This window comes from Linepithema humile, chromosome 1 (assembly GCF_040581485.1).
Source record: "Linepithema humile isolate Giens D197 chromosome 1, Lhum_UNIL_v1.0, whole genome shotgun sequence".
NCBI lineage: Eukaryota > Metazoa > Arthropoda > Insecta > Hymenoptera > Formicidae > Linepithema > Linepithema humile.
In genome coordinates, this window is record NC_090128.1 from 3696611 (window position 1) to 3711407 (window position 14797).

Here is a 14797-nt window from a genome sequence, read left to right on the forward strand (position 1 = left end):
TTATTATTGTTACTCCAATTTTCACATTACAAATCTAACCAAGAAAGCTCCAAAAGCTCACAACTATTAAATCAAAGTGCGTTGAAAATTAGTCGAAGGATTTGAAAGTGAAGTTGTATATGAATTGAAAATCGAGTACTGCCATATTTTTATTAAGGAAATGCCTATTCATCAAAGAATTTTTCATTAACGTTGCATGAATCTTTTTAAAGCTCTCAGAGCTTTCTGTGCAAATAAATGCGCAACAATATGTAGAATGTAGAAATACGTAGAATTTAAATGATATGCTAATATTTGCTCGCGCTCGGACGGAATATTCTCGCGGATCGGACAAAGGTTTATCCGTCGTGCAGCGTTTATTCGTTGTCGGCGATTCGAGAATTGCGGACACGCGCGCGCCGCAGGGTGGCTAGCGTCCTCGAAGGGGTGGCGGCAGATCCGCCGTCGCGTGTCGACGTCGCGGCGTCAGTATGCGGTCGCGCATTCCACGCGGGAACACCTGTTTGCTCCGGTGGCGTCGGCTGCATTGGCTCGCGTGCAACGCGGTCGCGCTCGGTTCGCGGGGGCGAGAGAGAAAGAGAACGCGAGAAGGTGGACGAGAAAGATAGACAGAGAGAAGACTAATATATCTTTGGACTTGGAGAGAACGCGCTGACTCTCCTAACGCGATCACCGCCAAGTAAATAGTCTCAGTACATGAAGCATTCGTTTTAGAAAGGGCTAGATTTGAAAAAATTTTTTTTTTTATAAATATACATTTGTGTATTGAAAAGTATCTGTTTCAGCGATTGACTTAGGAGCAGCGAGAGAAAGAAATGGTAATAGATTACGCAATTGTATGAATAATTTATGTTTTTTATATTTTCTGAAAAATATAAGCACCTTCGAAGTCGCATCCTTTCTGAAACGACTGATTCACAATTACATGTCTTATTTTCTCTTTTTAAAACGCACACGTATTGGAAAAAAAGCGATTTAACATCGTATTCGAATTTTCGTGATTTCTGATTAATTTAGTGTTAATTAGTATTTAGTATTAATCCACAAAATAATGGTACGAGTTAGTTAATTATATTTTACGAAATAATTTCTAGCTGGATATTATATTGCGTTATAAGAGATTATATATTTTTAGAATTTTCATAAAATATTCAAAATAGTAAAAATTTATTAAGTCACGCTAACAACGTGAAAGATGCAAATAAGATATCGAATATTGGATTATCGATATTGAATGTTTCCGCAGAGGATTTAAAGAATATTCAGACGTACGTTCAGATAGATTTTTTTTTACCAAATGGTTAGATAAGTGAAAGTCAAATAAGTTCTCCCTCTGAAAAATTGAGTTTTCTGGCTTAAGTGCTTTCTCTCTGGGGCCAGAGGACGTACGGAATAGGAAGAGGAGGAGAGACGCAGGGTGAAGGGGTCGATAAAGAGAAAGAGAAACAGCAAAAGGACAAAGTCCGCGAAGCTTCGACCACGTGTCCCTCGTGGCTCTCGATTGTAAACGCGTAAGAGCAATTTTCTTTATTAAGAATATGCGGACGATCATTCCGACGTGTCTCTCTATCATTTAGGAAGTTTGGCCCCAGCGAGTATCTCCGTTTGGATGTCTCTCTTTGCACGATGCACTTTGACCCACCGGTGTGTTTGCATCGTAAAAGAAAAGAAGAAATTGAAAACTTGACGTAGAAAGACTATAAAAATATGTAGAATGTGATATGCAGAAGCAATGAAATTAATTGGCATTAAATTTAGGAGTGAAATTCTCAGAAAAGAGAGAGCTAGGTTTTTCAGATAATAATTTAGCTATTTAAAAAAACTTTGAAACGAAATCGAACAAAAAAATTGTTCTCTTCCATTTTGTTTGCACTACATAAGTGTTCTCACAAACTTGAATTATAGCAACTATTAGTCAACTACTGTTGGCTAATTGGCTTACTTATACATAATATTTTCAAAGTACGTGGTGGTCATTTATCATGTCAAGTTTCCACAGTTGCGTTTTAGTATTCCCGATAGTTTGTTTTATTGGACAGTTTATTTATCCTGATATATGCAAAACGCATTCGGTGTCTTGATGATTAACGTAGTTTAATGCACTACACCAGTGGGTCGGTCAATGTTAACTCCAGTCTCAGATGTATAATTTCGGATGTGATGACATTAATTAATGTTGAAATCTTTTTATTTACGTAACATGGAATCGGTAGAATTTCATTACTGGTGCCCCCGTCAATGCATCAATGTTTAGATAATTTAATGCATGCTCCGTTAAATTTAATGTATTTTCTACACTTAGTGTCATCATTAGTCGTGTTTGATGCCCGTCAGGACTGAATACATCATATTCAAATACAACAGTCAGGAAGTAAAATATATAATAATAGTAATATAGTATGAGTAATATGATAATGATTCGATAATATGAAAAATTTAATATTACAAGAATCACATCGTTTTATAAGTATAACTTTTTTTCTCTCTCTTAAAATATCGTGATTGTATAAATATTGTTTAATTTTATAGAACTCTGTAGAATTAAATAATATTTATTTTTATTATCATCATTGTTATACTATTTTATTATTATAGTTATATTTTATTATTATAGTATTATAATTATTATGAATACTTTTTATTACTACGAATATGTTTTAAATCCGATAAGCGTTTCCTCGGCATGATTATTGTTCCCGCGACAATTATTATACATATACAGTGATAAAGCCGCAATTATGCGTGTTTTCGGCTGTATTTCGAATAATATTATTATTAACTGAGACTTTCAGCGAATTTATCTCGGCAAGTTTGCACGCTTCGTACCGACAGCTTTGATTACGGTAAGTTCGGGCGGTGTCGCGGAAAATCGCGCCAACGCTTTGTTCGGCAAGCGTTTTGCTCTATCTTTGTTCGCGGTCGCGATCGTGGATCGCGGAAGTTCGCGGTCGTGAAAGGCCCGACTTTATTCGCTCTGACGAGCGTAACGTACGCTATTAAGAGCGCTGTTATGAGACCCCATCGTCTCGAGACGGGGCGCGGAGACCTTTCAGAGACGCTCGTGTCAACGTCGCTTAACTAACCGTACTTAACTAAGTTTTCCGTACCCGAGAGGCAGACGGGAGTAAATAAGTTGATAAAAGTAGATAGACGCGCGTATAAGAGACTTGTATATCGCAGTAGATCAGAAAAAAACAAGTTCTACAAATTGAATTATCGATTTTGAATTATGAGCAATTGGAGATAAATCATTTTTCGTCACACGTGACTCGAAGACGCGAGATAATGCACATTTAATTTTTTATTAAATTTTAAATTAGATTTTCTTATAGTTTCAATTTAGTTAAGCTGTCCAATTAATACGGTTAACTATTAGTTAAGGATATTTTAGTTTAAAATTATCTATTGTCAAAATATCTAACATAGGTATACCTTTTGGTCGCAAAACTCGCGGATGTTAATGACAATATTTCTCCGACGAATTTAAAGTTGAAAATGTCGAAAGAGATTCTCATTTGTTACTTTTTTTAATTTTCAATATTTAAAATTTTTAACTACCTGTCTTAATTATTTATCTTTCTGTGATGTTTGATTCGTAAAAAGTTTTTAATAATTTCTTTTTAAATTCGTAAATCAGTATCTCGATATTTGCGTTGAAGAGAATTCGACTTTAAATTAATCAGAGAATCTGTGCCGTTAAAAGGACTTCAGTGAATTTTAGAACACTCTGTGTAACTGCTTATATCGGCAAAGCGGATAGAAGCCATGTCTCAATTTTCCTATAGTTAGTACTTTGATTAGAGGATGGTCATTGACAGTATTAACAGTAATTTTCGATGCAACTGTTCCTCGATGACGTAAAAGGCCGGAGGGAAGATAGATACTGCACGAGCATCATCTCATTCTCCGGGATTATAATTGAATTTCGCTCCGCTGCTTCTCGGTGTGCAACCGTGAGACGTAAATGCGTAGTAATTTATGCCTTGTCCGTCGTTGTCTGATTCGCCAAAATGTTAGACGAGGACGTGTCGCAAACTAGATGCATATCAGCTGGACGGATCAGCTGAGACTACATTCACATGCATATGCATATTGTCGAAGACGAATTTTAGCTTGACACACGAGAGATCATGCGTCGTCTCGCTATTTTTTTTTCACTGCCATCTGCAATTTTTACTTATAACCTTTTTATAAATAAATTTGTACTTTTTATAACTATTTTTATTATATTATTTATATTTATTTATATTGCGTATATTATATTAATATTTTACTAATTATTCTCTCTAGTATTTTTTTATGTAATGTAATGTAGCAGAGTATAATTAAACAGAATTTCAAAGTAGCGGACATTATAATTAATTAATTCAATTAGCGGTGAAAATTAAAGAAATGTTTCTGACAGATAAAATTTCCGCGTAACTAGATAGCAATTTCATCGAGAAATTTTAAGACGTTATTTCACTTTCGAAACACGCTGCATAATTTGAGAAGGCAGACGTCGTATTATTGACTCGAGGCTAAATTCTGTTTAGCTGCCTAATTAGCTTCCAGTAGATCTTGCTCTCTCGCGGTACACGCTCGGCCGATTTCCGTTTCGCGACCTTGCTGTTATTTTCGTTATCGATATTATGACGTCGTTATCATCCGCGCGGCGCGCAGCCGGAGGAGTTGCGGCGGCCGGCGAAGCGGAAGTGATAACGTCAGAACCATTCGATCGTCCGCGAGCCATCGGCAACGGCTATCGATAAACGTAGCGGCGTGAATGTCAACAAGTCGCGCGGACGTACCGGAAGCATTTGTCCGTGTCCTTCTGCATTTGATCGTCGCCGATCCGCCGCGACGAGAAACATCGCGAGATAAGATTAATGTTACACGAAGCACGCGCGTCAATTTCTCACAGTCGATTTTTCTCCGTGAAAAGCATCGGGAGACAGCGAAGTAACATTCGATATTTTCCGTTTAATTCGAAGCAACTCTGACTTGTAACGAAATTTTTAATTGGGTTTTGCGCTCCGTGATACTTATAGAAAATTGAGGTGCTGCGAGATGCTAATCTTGGCTAAGACAGATTTTATCAGTAGATGAAGAGTGATCGATTATTCCTGGCGTGTTAATTTCTCGCCTGACGGGCTTTGTGTAAAGGGGAAGATTTACGCTGTCATAAGAAGATAATTTTTCTTGGGTTTTAATAGCTCAAGATGTTGGTTAGTTTTTCGCTATCTCAAACAAAACGCGCCAATCTCGATTTATATATATATATTAAAATTGCTAATTAGTAATATGACGTCAATTAAATCGGTGTCATTATATCACGCAAATTAGTAACATCGATATCAACGATAATGACCGAGTTCCACGATCGACTGATGCACATCATTGAGAAAACAGGACACGTCGCAGAACTGCGCTTAAGCGTTCATTTGTATTCTCGATCGTTCGGATGAGAGTTTGCGGCGCCTCACATAAAAGTTTCGTCATTTCTCCCGAAAGCCCCGACATGATTTTTATGGATGTCCCTCGCGCCGTTATTCGAGGGGAAAAAATCCAGGCTCCTCGCTTGACATAATTTTATCGACGTGTATCAGTACTTTGAAACTAGAACAACCAACGTCACTTAGCGGCGTGGGCGCAGATGGAAGGTGCTGTAATATACATCGCGATACAGCATTCTTCATTTATCAAAATGACTAATTGCGCCTATCCAACAAAAATTTTAATTCTTTTTTAAATTTTAATTCTAAGTGAAATTTTATAAAGTTGGAATTTTCTTACTAATTCATAAAATTTGCTCTTGATTGATGTATCACTTTTGCTACGCGGTTGTCGAAACGAGTAGTGAGATATTAATTTACGATATTGAAATCTATCTTTCGACTTTTTTTTTTTTATTATCGACATTGGCAGTTCTGATTGTCCGATAAGTTTAGTCAATGTTTGCTCGAACGCCGCGGATCCAATCACTAATTGAACCCTAGCACGCGACCCTAACATATGTAGTATCGATATTGCGGGGTTAGCTGAACCAATTGACCGAGCAATTAATTAATTGATATGCGCCACTGAGCTTCCCTGCTTCGTATGCGAACGACACGTGGTAGAGAGTTGCCGCCAATATATCAGATCGAATAAAATATTATAGTTTAATAGCTTTTTTTCACACTTGATGCATTCAGGTACTTTCGATTTTATTTCGCGTTCAACTTTAAGTTTACGTAAACTGTTAAAATTATCTCAATTCTTAAATTAATCTTTAATTAATTCGTGAATATATATATATATATATATATAACAATCTACATGCCAATTTATTATTAATTCAACAATTCTGAAAGCAATTCGAAATTCAGAAGCCTGCGACTAATTGCGATTTCAATGAAGCTTGCAGACTTTTTTGTTCTTCTTCCATCTTTTTAGAAGACAAATTTTATAAATATGAACATTTTTTCCATAAGCATTTCTACAAACATTTCTATAAACTTTTTTTTTTCGAAAAATAGCAAGGACACTGTAGATTTGAAGCAACAAAAATAGCTTTTAGGTTAGATAGGGACTTGCTTTTAAGCTTCATTGACTTTCTACCACGACATTAGATTCAAGAGCCACTTGGGTACACTCGACAACAAGTTACAGGCGAGTTCTTGCGATTTCAGCCCAAAGATACTTTTCTGTATCATCTCGAATTCGTTTAATGGGCTTCTGTGTTAGAGCAAATGGACCTTTCTACTGATCGCTGAGTGCTTGCAACATAAGTAGAACAGCGATATTAGTCAGAGTTGCCATATTTTTCAAATATGCAGGATTGTTAAAGTTTTTCAACAATATTGACATGCATGTTGATAAATGTGCTTTAAAAGAAGACGGATTATTGAAGCGAGTAAAAGCTTCGCGGAAATATAAATGTAACAATACAAAATTTATACAATTTTTACAATTTTAAACAAAATAAAATTTCCCGAACGCTCAGTTATTTTATTCCGATTTTGTCTTGTTCTTTCGTTTTTCTACAAAGAAAAATACGGCAACCCTAGAGATCGGAATGAAATATCGAAGAGAGTGCGGAATGGTCTGTGTACAGGACAAATAAAAAAAAAAAATAACGTTGATAGGAGCGGCGTCACCGAACGTAGGGTCAACGGCAGACGCGGTCCAGAAGGCGAAATCGAGTCGGAAAGTGTGCTCGGACCATTCTGATCGCCGGCGTGTTCGTTAACGATTGCGGGCACAGGTCGTCGCATTATTTTGTCGTAGCCGTTGCCATTGAAAGAGAGAAAGAGAGGAGATCTTTTTATGGTCGGCCCCCGCCACGCGCGCCGCGCGCACCTTTGTATCGCGGCTGAATGGACAGGGCGAGCAACGACAGCAGCTGTCTCCTCTATGAGATAATAGGCCCGCGAGGCCGCGCCCGTGCCATTCAGGCCCCGACCCCGGCCGACCCGGACCTAATCGCCGTCGGGTGAGATCGAGCTGCCTCGAGAGGCGAGGGCGGACATCGCCGCTGCGGGCCCGCAGTCATGCTCACCGTGCAGAACGAGTGAGTATACCACCCTACAATTCCGGAAACGCGCCAGCCAGTGTGTCGGGGGAAGGCGGGAGGGGTGACGATCGGACGACCCTTTTGCGGCGAGGCGGTGAAAGCGTCGATCGTGCGCGGCCGGAAGCGCGCAGCATGCACGAGCGAACGCGCGAGTTGACGAAGGCGACTCGTCCTCGGCATCGGTATCGATAAAAATTCCACCGGCAATTGAGAAATTCGATCCGCGAAATTCCCGACATTTTTCTCCAATTTCGAGAATTGAATATGCGCGTTTTTTTTTCATTCGCAGCGAACGCTGCTGATCGGTCGCTGCAGCTTATTAGACGCGTGTGTGTGCTCGTCGCGTAATGAGAAAGAGGAGAAAGAATTGTATCGCGGCTGGAATTCGAGAGCCTGAAGTCGCGCGATTATTCGCGCCTCGCCATCGACGAACGCATTCGACGTCGCGCTCGTCCGATCGCGCCATTCCACTTTTCCTCGCATCCTGGTGGCACTCGCGATGCTGGTCTTCATCGTCGAACCTCGCCAAGCTTCGCCGCTGCTTCCTGGCGGAACCAGAGTTTCTCGCCGACCTCCCGCGGGCTTGCTAATGACTGCACGTTGACTGCTCGCTGTGTAGAGTGAGTACATCGTTTTGAGAACATACCAGAAACTGCATCATGCATGTCGCAAATGTGTCCCGGCGCCGTCGCACGCTGCATACCATTAACTCTTTGAGCTCCAGATTTTAATAGCGCTATTAAAACAATTATTTTCATCGCGTACATTATTCATTATTATGCACTTATGACGAGCGTGAAATTTAATTTTACAAGAAATAAATAGATAAATTAACAACCATAAGACTTCACTTAAAATTTATGTATCACATACAAAACTCAAAGGATTAAATTATGATTGTGTGAGACTTATCAAGCTTTTTTCAGTCAGTTTTTAATCTTTTTTTTTTTTTTTTTTGACAAATTTTAGAATTGATTTTTTAAGTTACAAGCGACAGAAGAACTTTGTGAAAATTAAATTTCCAAAACGCAAAGAAATAGTGAAATCATATTATTTATTTGATCAAAATAAGTTCTACTTTGACTGACAATTCGAGAGAATTCATTAAGATATTTCATTTTGAAAATTGAAAATGAAAGATGGCTTACTGGATCCGACATATACTATATCTCGCTTTGTATAAGGGCTTTGTATCGCAATCCAGATTTGAGTCGCATACTCGCCCACGGCGAGCTTTTATACGAACACCTTCCGTTCGGTAACCGCAGTTGGAGTATAAAATGCACGCAGTTAAACTATAACTATTCTATTCAAACGCGCCTCACAATCTCACTTTCTTGTCCACGGGTGAGCAATAACAACAACAACAAAACGAGATAATTAATTTTCGCAGCGACGGATCGCGCCGGATTTTCCAATGAAACAACCGTTCACCGATGTAGCGCAAATAATTCCACGCGCAGGAGGGCTTAATTAATGCTGCCTGTTTACGAGGGTCTCTCTTGCATTTCGCGAACAAAAGAAACCTCGAGATTCCAGCTGCGCTGCATCGCCGGACGGTGATGCTGCGCTTTGCAGCGCATATTGCGGGCATCGCACGCGCGCGCGTGCTAGTTTCGGTTTCCTAAACGCTGCTAATCCATCCGGTCATTCAATATCGAAAAGCAGCTTTCGAGCGGCTTTATGGCGATTTGCGTTGCCCGACCGCTTTGCGAATCTGCAGGACTGTGTCGCTCGTGATAAATCTTGCGTGTGAAAAGGACGCTGCATAACATGATGTGTTTATCATAGTATATTCACGGAATTTCCGAGAGATATAAATAGATATTATCGATATTTGAAAATAATAGTATAATAATAATAATAATAAAATTATATAAATTGTGTCAAGTTTTAATATAATTCAATATTGGTAATATTTGTTACATTTGATAATATTGGTAATATTTGTTTAATGCTATTTATTAATAGTTGAAATGTATGCACATATATTTATTTTTATCGTGCAAACATAATAGAAAAACTTGCTTAAATATGCATGCTTATTTTAAAGCAGCTTAGAAATTAAAAATGCATTTTACTCTCATTTTGCGCTCACATTTCGAAATTCTACGACGACTGGGGCACATGCATATTAATGTCATTTTTGTTCACATATTTTACTATTCATATTATTCGATAATTAAATGTTAGCCATTAAATCTAATTTAAATGAGTGGGCGTTTCTCTCGCCCGATTAAATTATGCGATGGGAATATGTTCAAAACGAGAGCCGGGAAGAAATTATCAGAAATACCCGCTTTGTAATCATATCGCATTCCTGTGCTGCATACTTTTCAGTATCGAATTTTATTCTAGTCGATCGTGTAACGTTTGCCCCAGATTAGCTTACATGCACACGGAGTGTCTCGAAAATTAAAGCCTGCTAATCCGATTAATTTGTTGTTTATTCATCAATCGATCAGATGAGTACGAAGGCAAATGCGATCGCTATTTCCTTCTCTTCTGAGATATCAAACGAACCTTCAGCAGGGAGACGTAGATTGTTATTCGGGAAATGGGGAGAAAACACCGAAGGATCGCGCACATTCGCACGATCCGTCGTTTCTCTGATTTCCCACGATCCCGATTCACGACCACGATTCTTGCCGCAAATTTCCGGTTGCTCGACTCATTAACGACACAAATGCGATCTTCACATCGTCGGGATGCTTCCACGGTGTTCTCGGAACAGGCGATGCGAAATTCGAGAACACACTTACCGTACAATCAAGCCCTAAACACATAACGCTCGGCGCAACAGCTCACTTACACGTGCGCGCATCCACGTGTCTGCCACCCTTAAATGCATCGTGGAACACATTATCGATATAATTTCGTTCCAAAGCTTTTATGCAAAAATTAATCTGTCAATTGCACGATGATTGCTTGCCTGATCAATTAAGCAAAATTAAGGATATTCCCTAATATTTGCATTTATTTGTAAGAATTACGCGTTTAATTAGATTATTCCAACTTTTTAATTTGCTGCTAGGCAATTTTTTTTAAACGATTAAATCAACAATTTTAATTTTAACTTGTTCTGAATTTTGATTTTCAACTAAGTGACAATGTAAAATATGATTTTATTCATAGTTATTAGAAAAGATAATCAATGACTGTGCTAAATGCATAGTAGAAGATTGAAAAATTGATTTAATGTGAGAGAGATCGATAAAAATTATAAAATTACTCGATTTTGATACAAGATTGACATCATCAGTAATAAACACAAGAGAGAGAGAATAGACGAAGGCGCGCAATTAACTCAGGTTGGCCTCTCTCTCTCTCTTGCCCTTACCCTGACAGGCGACGGCTACGATACGCCATTAGATTATGCATCGACGTTGTTGTAGTGCAGTTTATTACCGTGTTACTACATACGGAGGCAAAGGGGGGTAGAACGGGTATGCACATTGTGTGCATTGCGTCACAGCCCTCGTGGCCGGGACTGATTTTATCAAGGAGATTTTCTGAAGATGTACAATATCCCGGAATGTTTTCTTGAGAAAATGCAAACAAAGACGAACGATAAAATGCAAGATTCTTAATATTCAAAAAATATTTTGACAGTGCAAAAGTTTTATTAGAATTTCTGAGAATTTTCGACCTTTGAAATTTTAAAGATTTAGTAACATCGAAAGAAACGTTAATGATAAATGCGTTATCGGATCGCGAATTCGTTCGATGATCCAGAGATCTAAAAATGCGAGACACCTGATACGCAACGAAGTCTAATGATTACAAATCCATAGGAATTCAAGAATCTAAGTGCTTGGAAAAATCCAGATTAAAATTGTTGGAAATTTTGCTGGAATAATCGCGAAAATAGATGTTAAACTGAATATGAGATTTTTCCGCGACTTGAAGCGCACCTGAAATTGAAGTGGCGCACAAATAGACCGTAAAAGGGTCCAAGTAGCTTATCGATTAGTCTCTTGAGCATTAGGCGGTGTCCTTTTTTTTCCGCTCCGGTGCAGAATTAATACGGCGCCAATTTCGCCCCCGCTTTATGACGGCAGTTTCCTTCTGTTGACAAGCGGAGAAGGAATATCGACGGGTTATTAATTTTTCCTTCTTGATGTGTAGGCTCGCGCACAATCAGACGCTCTATTCAGAGCGACGGACGCTGCTCTCGATAGTAGCTTTTGACTTCGCCACCTTGAGACCGACATCAAAGACTCGCAACGAAGTCAGACTCGCTCATTGAGCATTTGTGCGAACGCTCAACCTTTTTTTTCTCTCTCGCTTTCTCTCTCTCTCTCTCCCTCCCCCCTTTCTCTCTCTCTCTCTCTCTCTCTCTCTCTCTCTATTCTCTCGTGAATTCCAGCAATAACGAGACGAGAGATGAAACGCGGAACACAAAATGCACGTTCTTTATTTTACCTCCGGGAATTTTCCTCGCAGAATTCCAGCTCTTTTTGCTATGGTTATGGTTATACGGGAAAACGAGACATTTCGATTTAACAGTAGAATAACCGTGGCAATGAAATTGATCTACTTTAACGCGTAATGTACTTTACTCGTTAAAGAGTCCCGTTGAAATATAATAGGAACAGAAATGAGAAACGAAACGTTCTTCTTTAGTTACTGTCGCGGCTGATTTTAAGAGGCATTCAGTTTTAAGCGCTGTTATCGAGATGCGATTAACTTTTAATAATTTTAACCCTCTTTAATCCTTAATATCGTAAATCGTTCACGCACCGATGTCACATATTGCTGCACCTGTTTTATTCTTCTTCAGAACTCGACATCGCGGAAAAACTGAGCAAAAGGGCAATGCGAGAAAAAGAGAGAGAGAAAGAGAGAAAGAGGAGGCATTGAGTTTTTAGATCTTAAAGCGTAAAACGCTTTGTGGTTATTAAAAAGGAAAGAAAAAGAAATGACGCGAGTCACCTACGCGGTGCTCTGTGTCATCAGGTTCGAATTACGCCCCCGACTTCGCAATTGCGAAGCTTTGAACGGCAAGCAGCTCCCTTTTTTTTTTACAACGTAGTTGACTGTAAAGCCATACTCGCGCCGCGTTTAATTACAGAGACCCCACCCCGGCCGGCTTGTTATCCGGCAGCTTGTCATTATTATCGCGATTGCGAGAGCGCGGACGTGCGAGGCGACGTATCGCCGACAAGTCGGAAATAAAAGCTTGCCTCTCGTCGAACAATTCCGCCGCGACACAATCGAGTTGATAATGGATTTTTAATCGAATTCCCCTTTTGGCTTTCTGAATTCCAATTATGCGATGATTATATCGAAGCCATCCGTATTGTTAAACCGTTTGGTCTTTGGGCTTTTGCAAATCGTTGAATTATATCCTTGAATCCTTTTCTTAAACCTTTATGCACATATATAGGTGTTCTCCAGCTGGACTTATAGATTTTTTAACTTTTCTTAAACCGTCCCTTTATTATTCTCTGAGAATTTTAAAGATTCTAAAGACTTAAAAAAATTTATTTTTTAAATCTTTGGACAACTGACTTGTATATTATATCAAACCTTCTTGAATTCAACGAGAACAGTTCCGTTTCTTATTACCATCATTATTATTATCTTTACTTCTACATATTTTTTGCGTGATGCATTGTTGCGATTGCATGCGCTATCCGCATATTTACATCGTACATTCGTTATTGCTTAAATAAATATAATAAATAGATTTGTTGTTTTACTTTTCGTATAAATATTAACAGTACATGCAAAATATTGCGCATGTATCGAATAGAAATTTTATTTTCAATATTTTTCCGCAAATTCGAAAACACTGTTTGATTGCTAACATTTAATCATCGATGATTCTTTAGTATGTCGCCACGCAACGGTTCTTGCGTGGCGGAAGTGAGCTCCGTGAGGAGTCTCTCGTCGGACGATGTCTCGGCGACCAAGACGAACCGGAAGAAGTCGTGTTGGGCCCGTGCGACCGATCCGGCCCATCGTCGTGGCCGGCGGATCCAGCTGCTGCAGATGCTGGTGCTGCCCTTCATACCGATCCTCGCCCTAATCGTGCAGACCGCCAACACCCTCCACGACATTTTGATCTATCGTCAGGAAGTGTCTGACATAGAGTCGCAGGTGAGCAAGCTGCCCTTATTAACTAATTAATTAATTTTCCTATTTTTCTACAAAACTAAATCATACAATTAAATATATTACGTTTAATTTTTCTATTTGACATTAAAGAATGGAAATATGATTTGTATATGTGGTTTATATAACTCGACGTAATTATATACGGTTTATATAACTCGACGTAATTGTATTTATTTATACTTGGTCTTTCCAAAGTACACGCTATCCGAAAGCTAAACATAGTGCATTTTGAAGTTCTTCGAAGAATCCACATATTAGAGTAATTAGGCGGTAGTTCCGACACGCCGGTAGATAACGTTCTCTGCGTGAAGTTTCACTGAAACTTCGGTTTTCCAAAATACACACTGCTTCGGTGCTGTCTATAAAACAGGCGAAAAGTTCACGCGCGCACGTGCATTGCGCCCTGATAATTATAGTAAAGAGCGCAATTATGCCGAGTTATTATTATGGTTATAATTTACCGGTGATCGATCGGCGGCGGCGGTTCTGAAGGTAACGAGAGGATCAGCAAATACACCGCACCTACGCGCTTTTACGTCTTCGAATAATGTCGCGTCATAATCGCGGCGTTACTACTTAAACTGCGAGCCGCACGATTAATTCCCTCAATTCTCTTGCTTTTGAACCCCCTTTCTATTTGTTTTGTAAATAAAAAATCCTTTAGCTGATATTTATTATTCAAGATTGTAATAGTAGATCTTTTTGAATATTGAAAGAGTTATATATATATATACATTTTTCAGAGATTTTAACTTTATCAGTTGATGTTGTAATTCGATGGTTTTATTTCCGTAATGTTGATTGTACGATAAGTGTTGAGTACACATTTTCACTTCCTCCGCTGAAAATACATATTTTTGAAAACTCGGTCAAGTTCTGCTGCGCGTAGAACGCGAAACAATGAATGGAGATAAGTGTTTATCGGACGAAACTATATATTTCGCTGAAACAGTCAAATGAAAACCTAACGCAGTTTACGGCAAATAAGTGAGTGATGCCACGCGCGCGTCTCTTTTGTTCGCTCCGTGCTTTCGCGGTGTGAGTCCGAAGCGCAAGCTCCGTGAGCTTTGATCGCAGCATCCGCAATTTCGCAAATCGAGTGACGGCCGGTGTTCGCCGAGCTATCACAGAGATGCG

At 39.1% G+C, this 14797-nt stretch overlaps 1 protein-coding gene across 10 annotated transcripts in view; it reads left to right on the forward strand.

The window, feature by feature from the left end:
• Positions 1-197: 197 nt before the first annotated feature.
• The window catches only part of LOC105674674 (uncharacterized), a 32009-nt gene continuing 17409 nt past the window's right edge, over positions 198-14797 (forward strand). Inside the window, exons 1-4 of one of the 10 annotated variants that reach the window (XM_067350721.1) lie at positions 198-679; positions 786-818; positions 1381-1511; positions 13375-13642. In XM_067350721.1, coding sequence (XP_067206822.1) covers positions 816-818; positions 1381-1511; positions 13375-13642 — 402 coding nt within the window. In that variant the 5' untranslated portion in view covers positions 198-679; positions 786-815. Of the gene's footprint in view, positions 680-785; positions 819-1346; positions 1512-4214; positions 7535-7588; positions 8158-13374; positions 13643-14797 lie in introns of those variants that run through there. The other 9 variants (XM_012371181.2, XM_067350716.1, XM_067350736.1 and 6 more) reach the window with 9 other exon arrangements.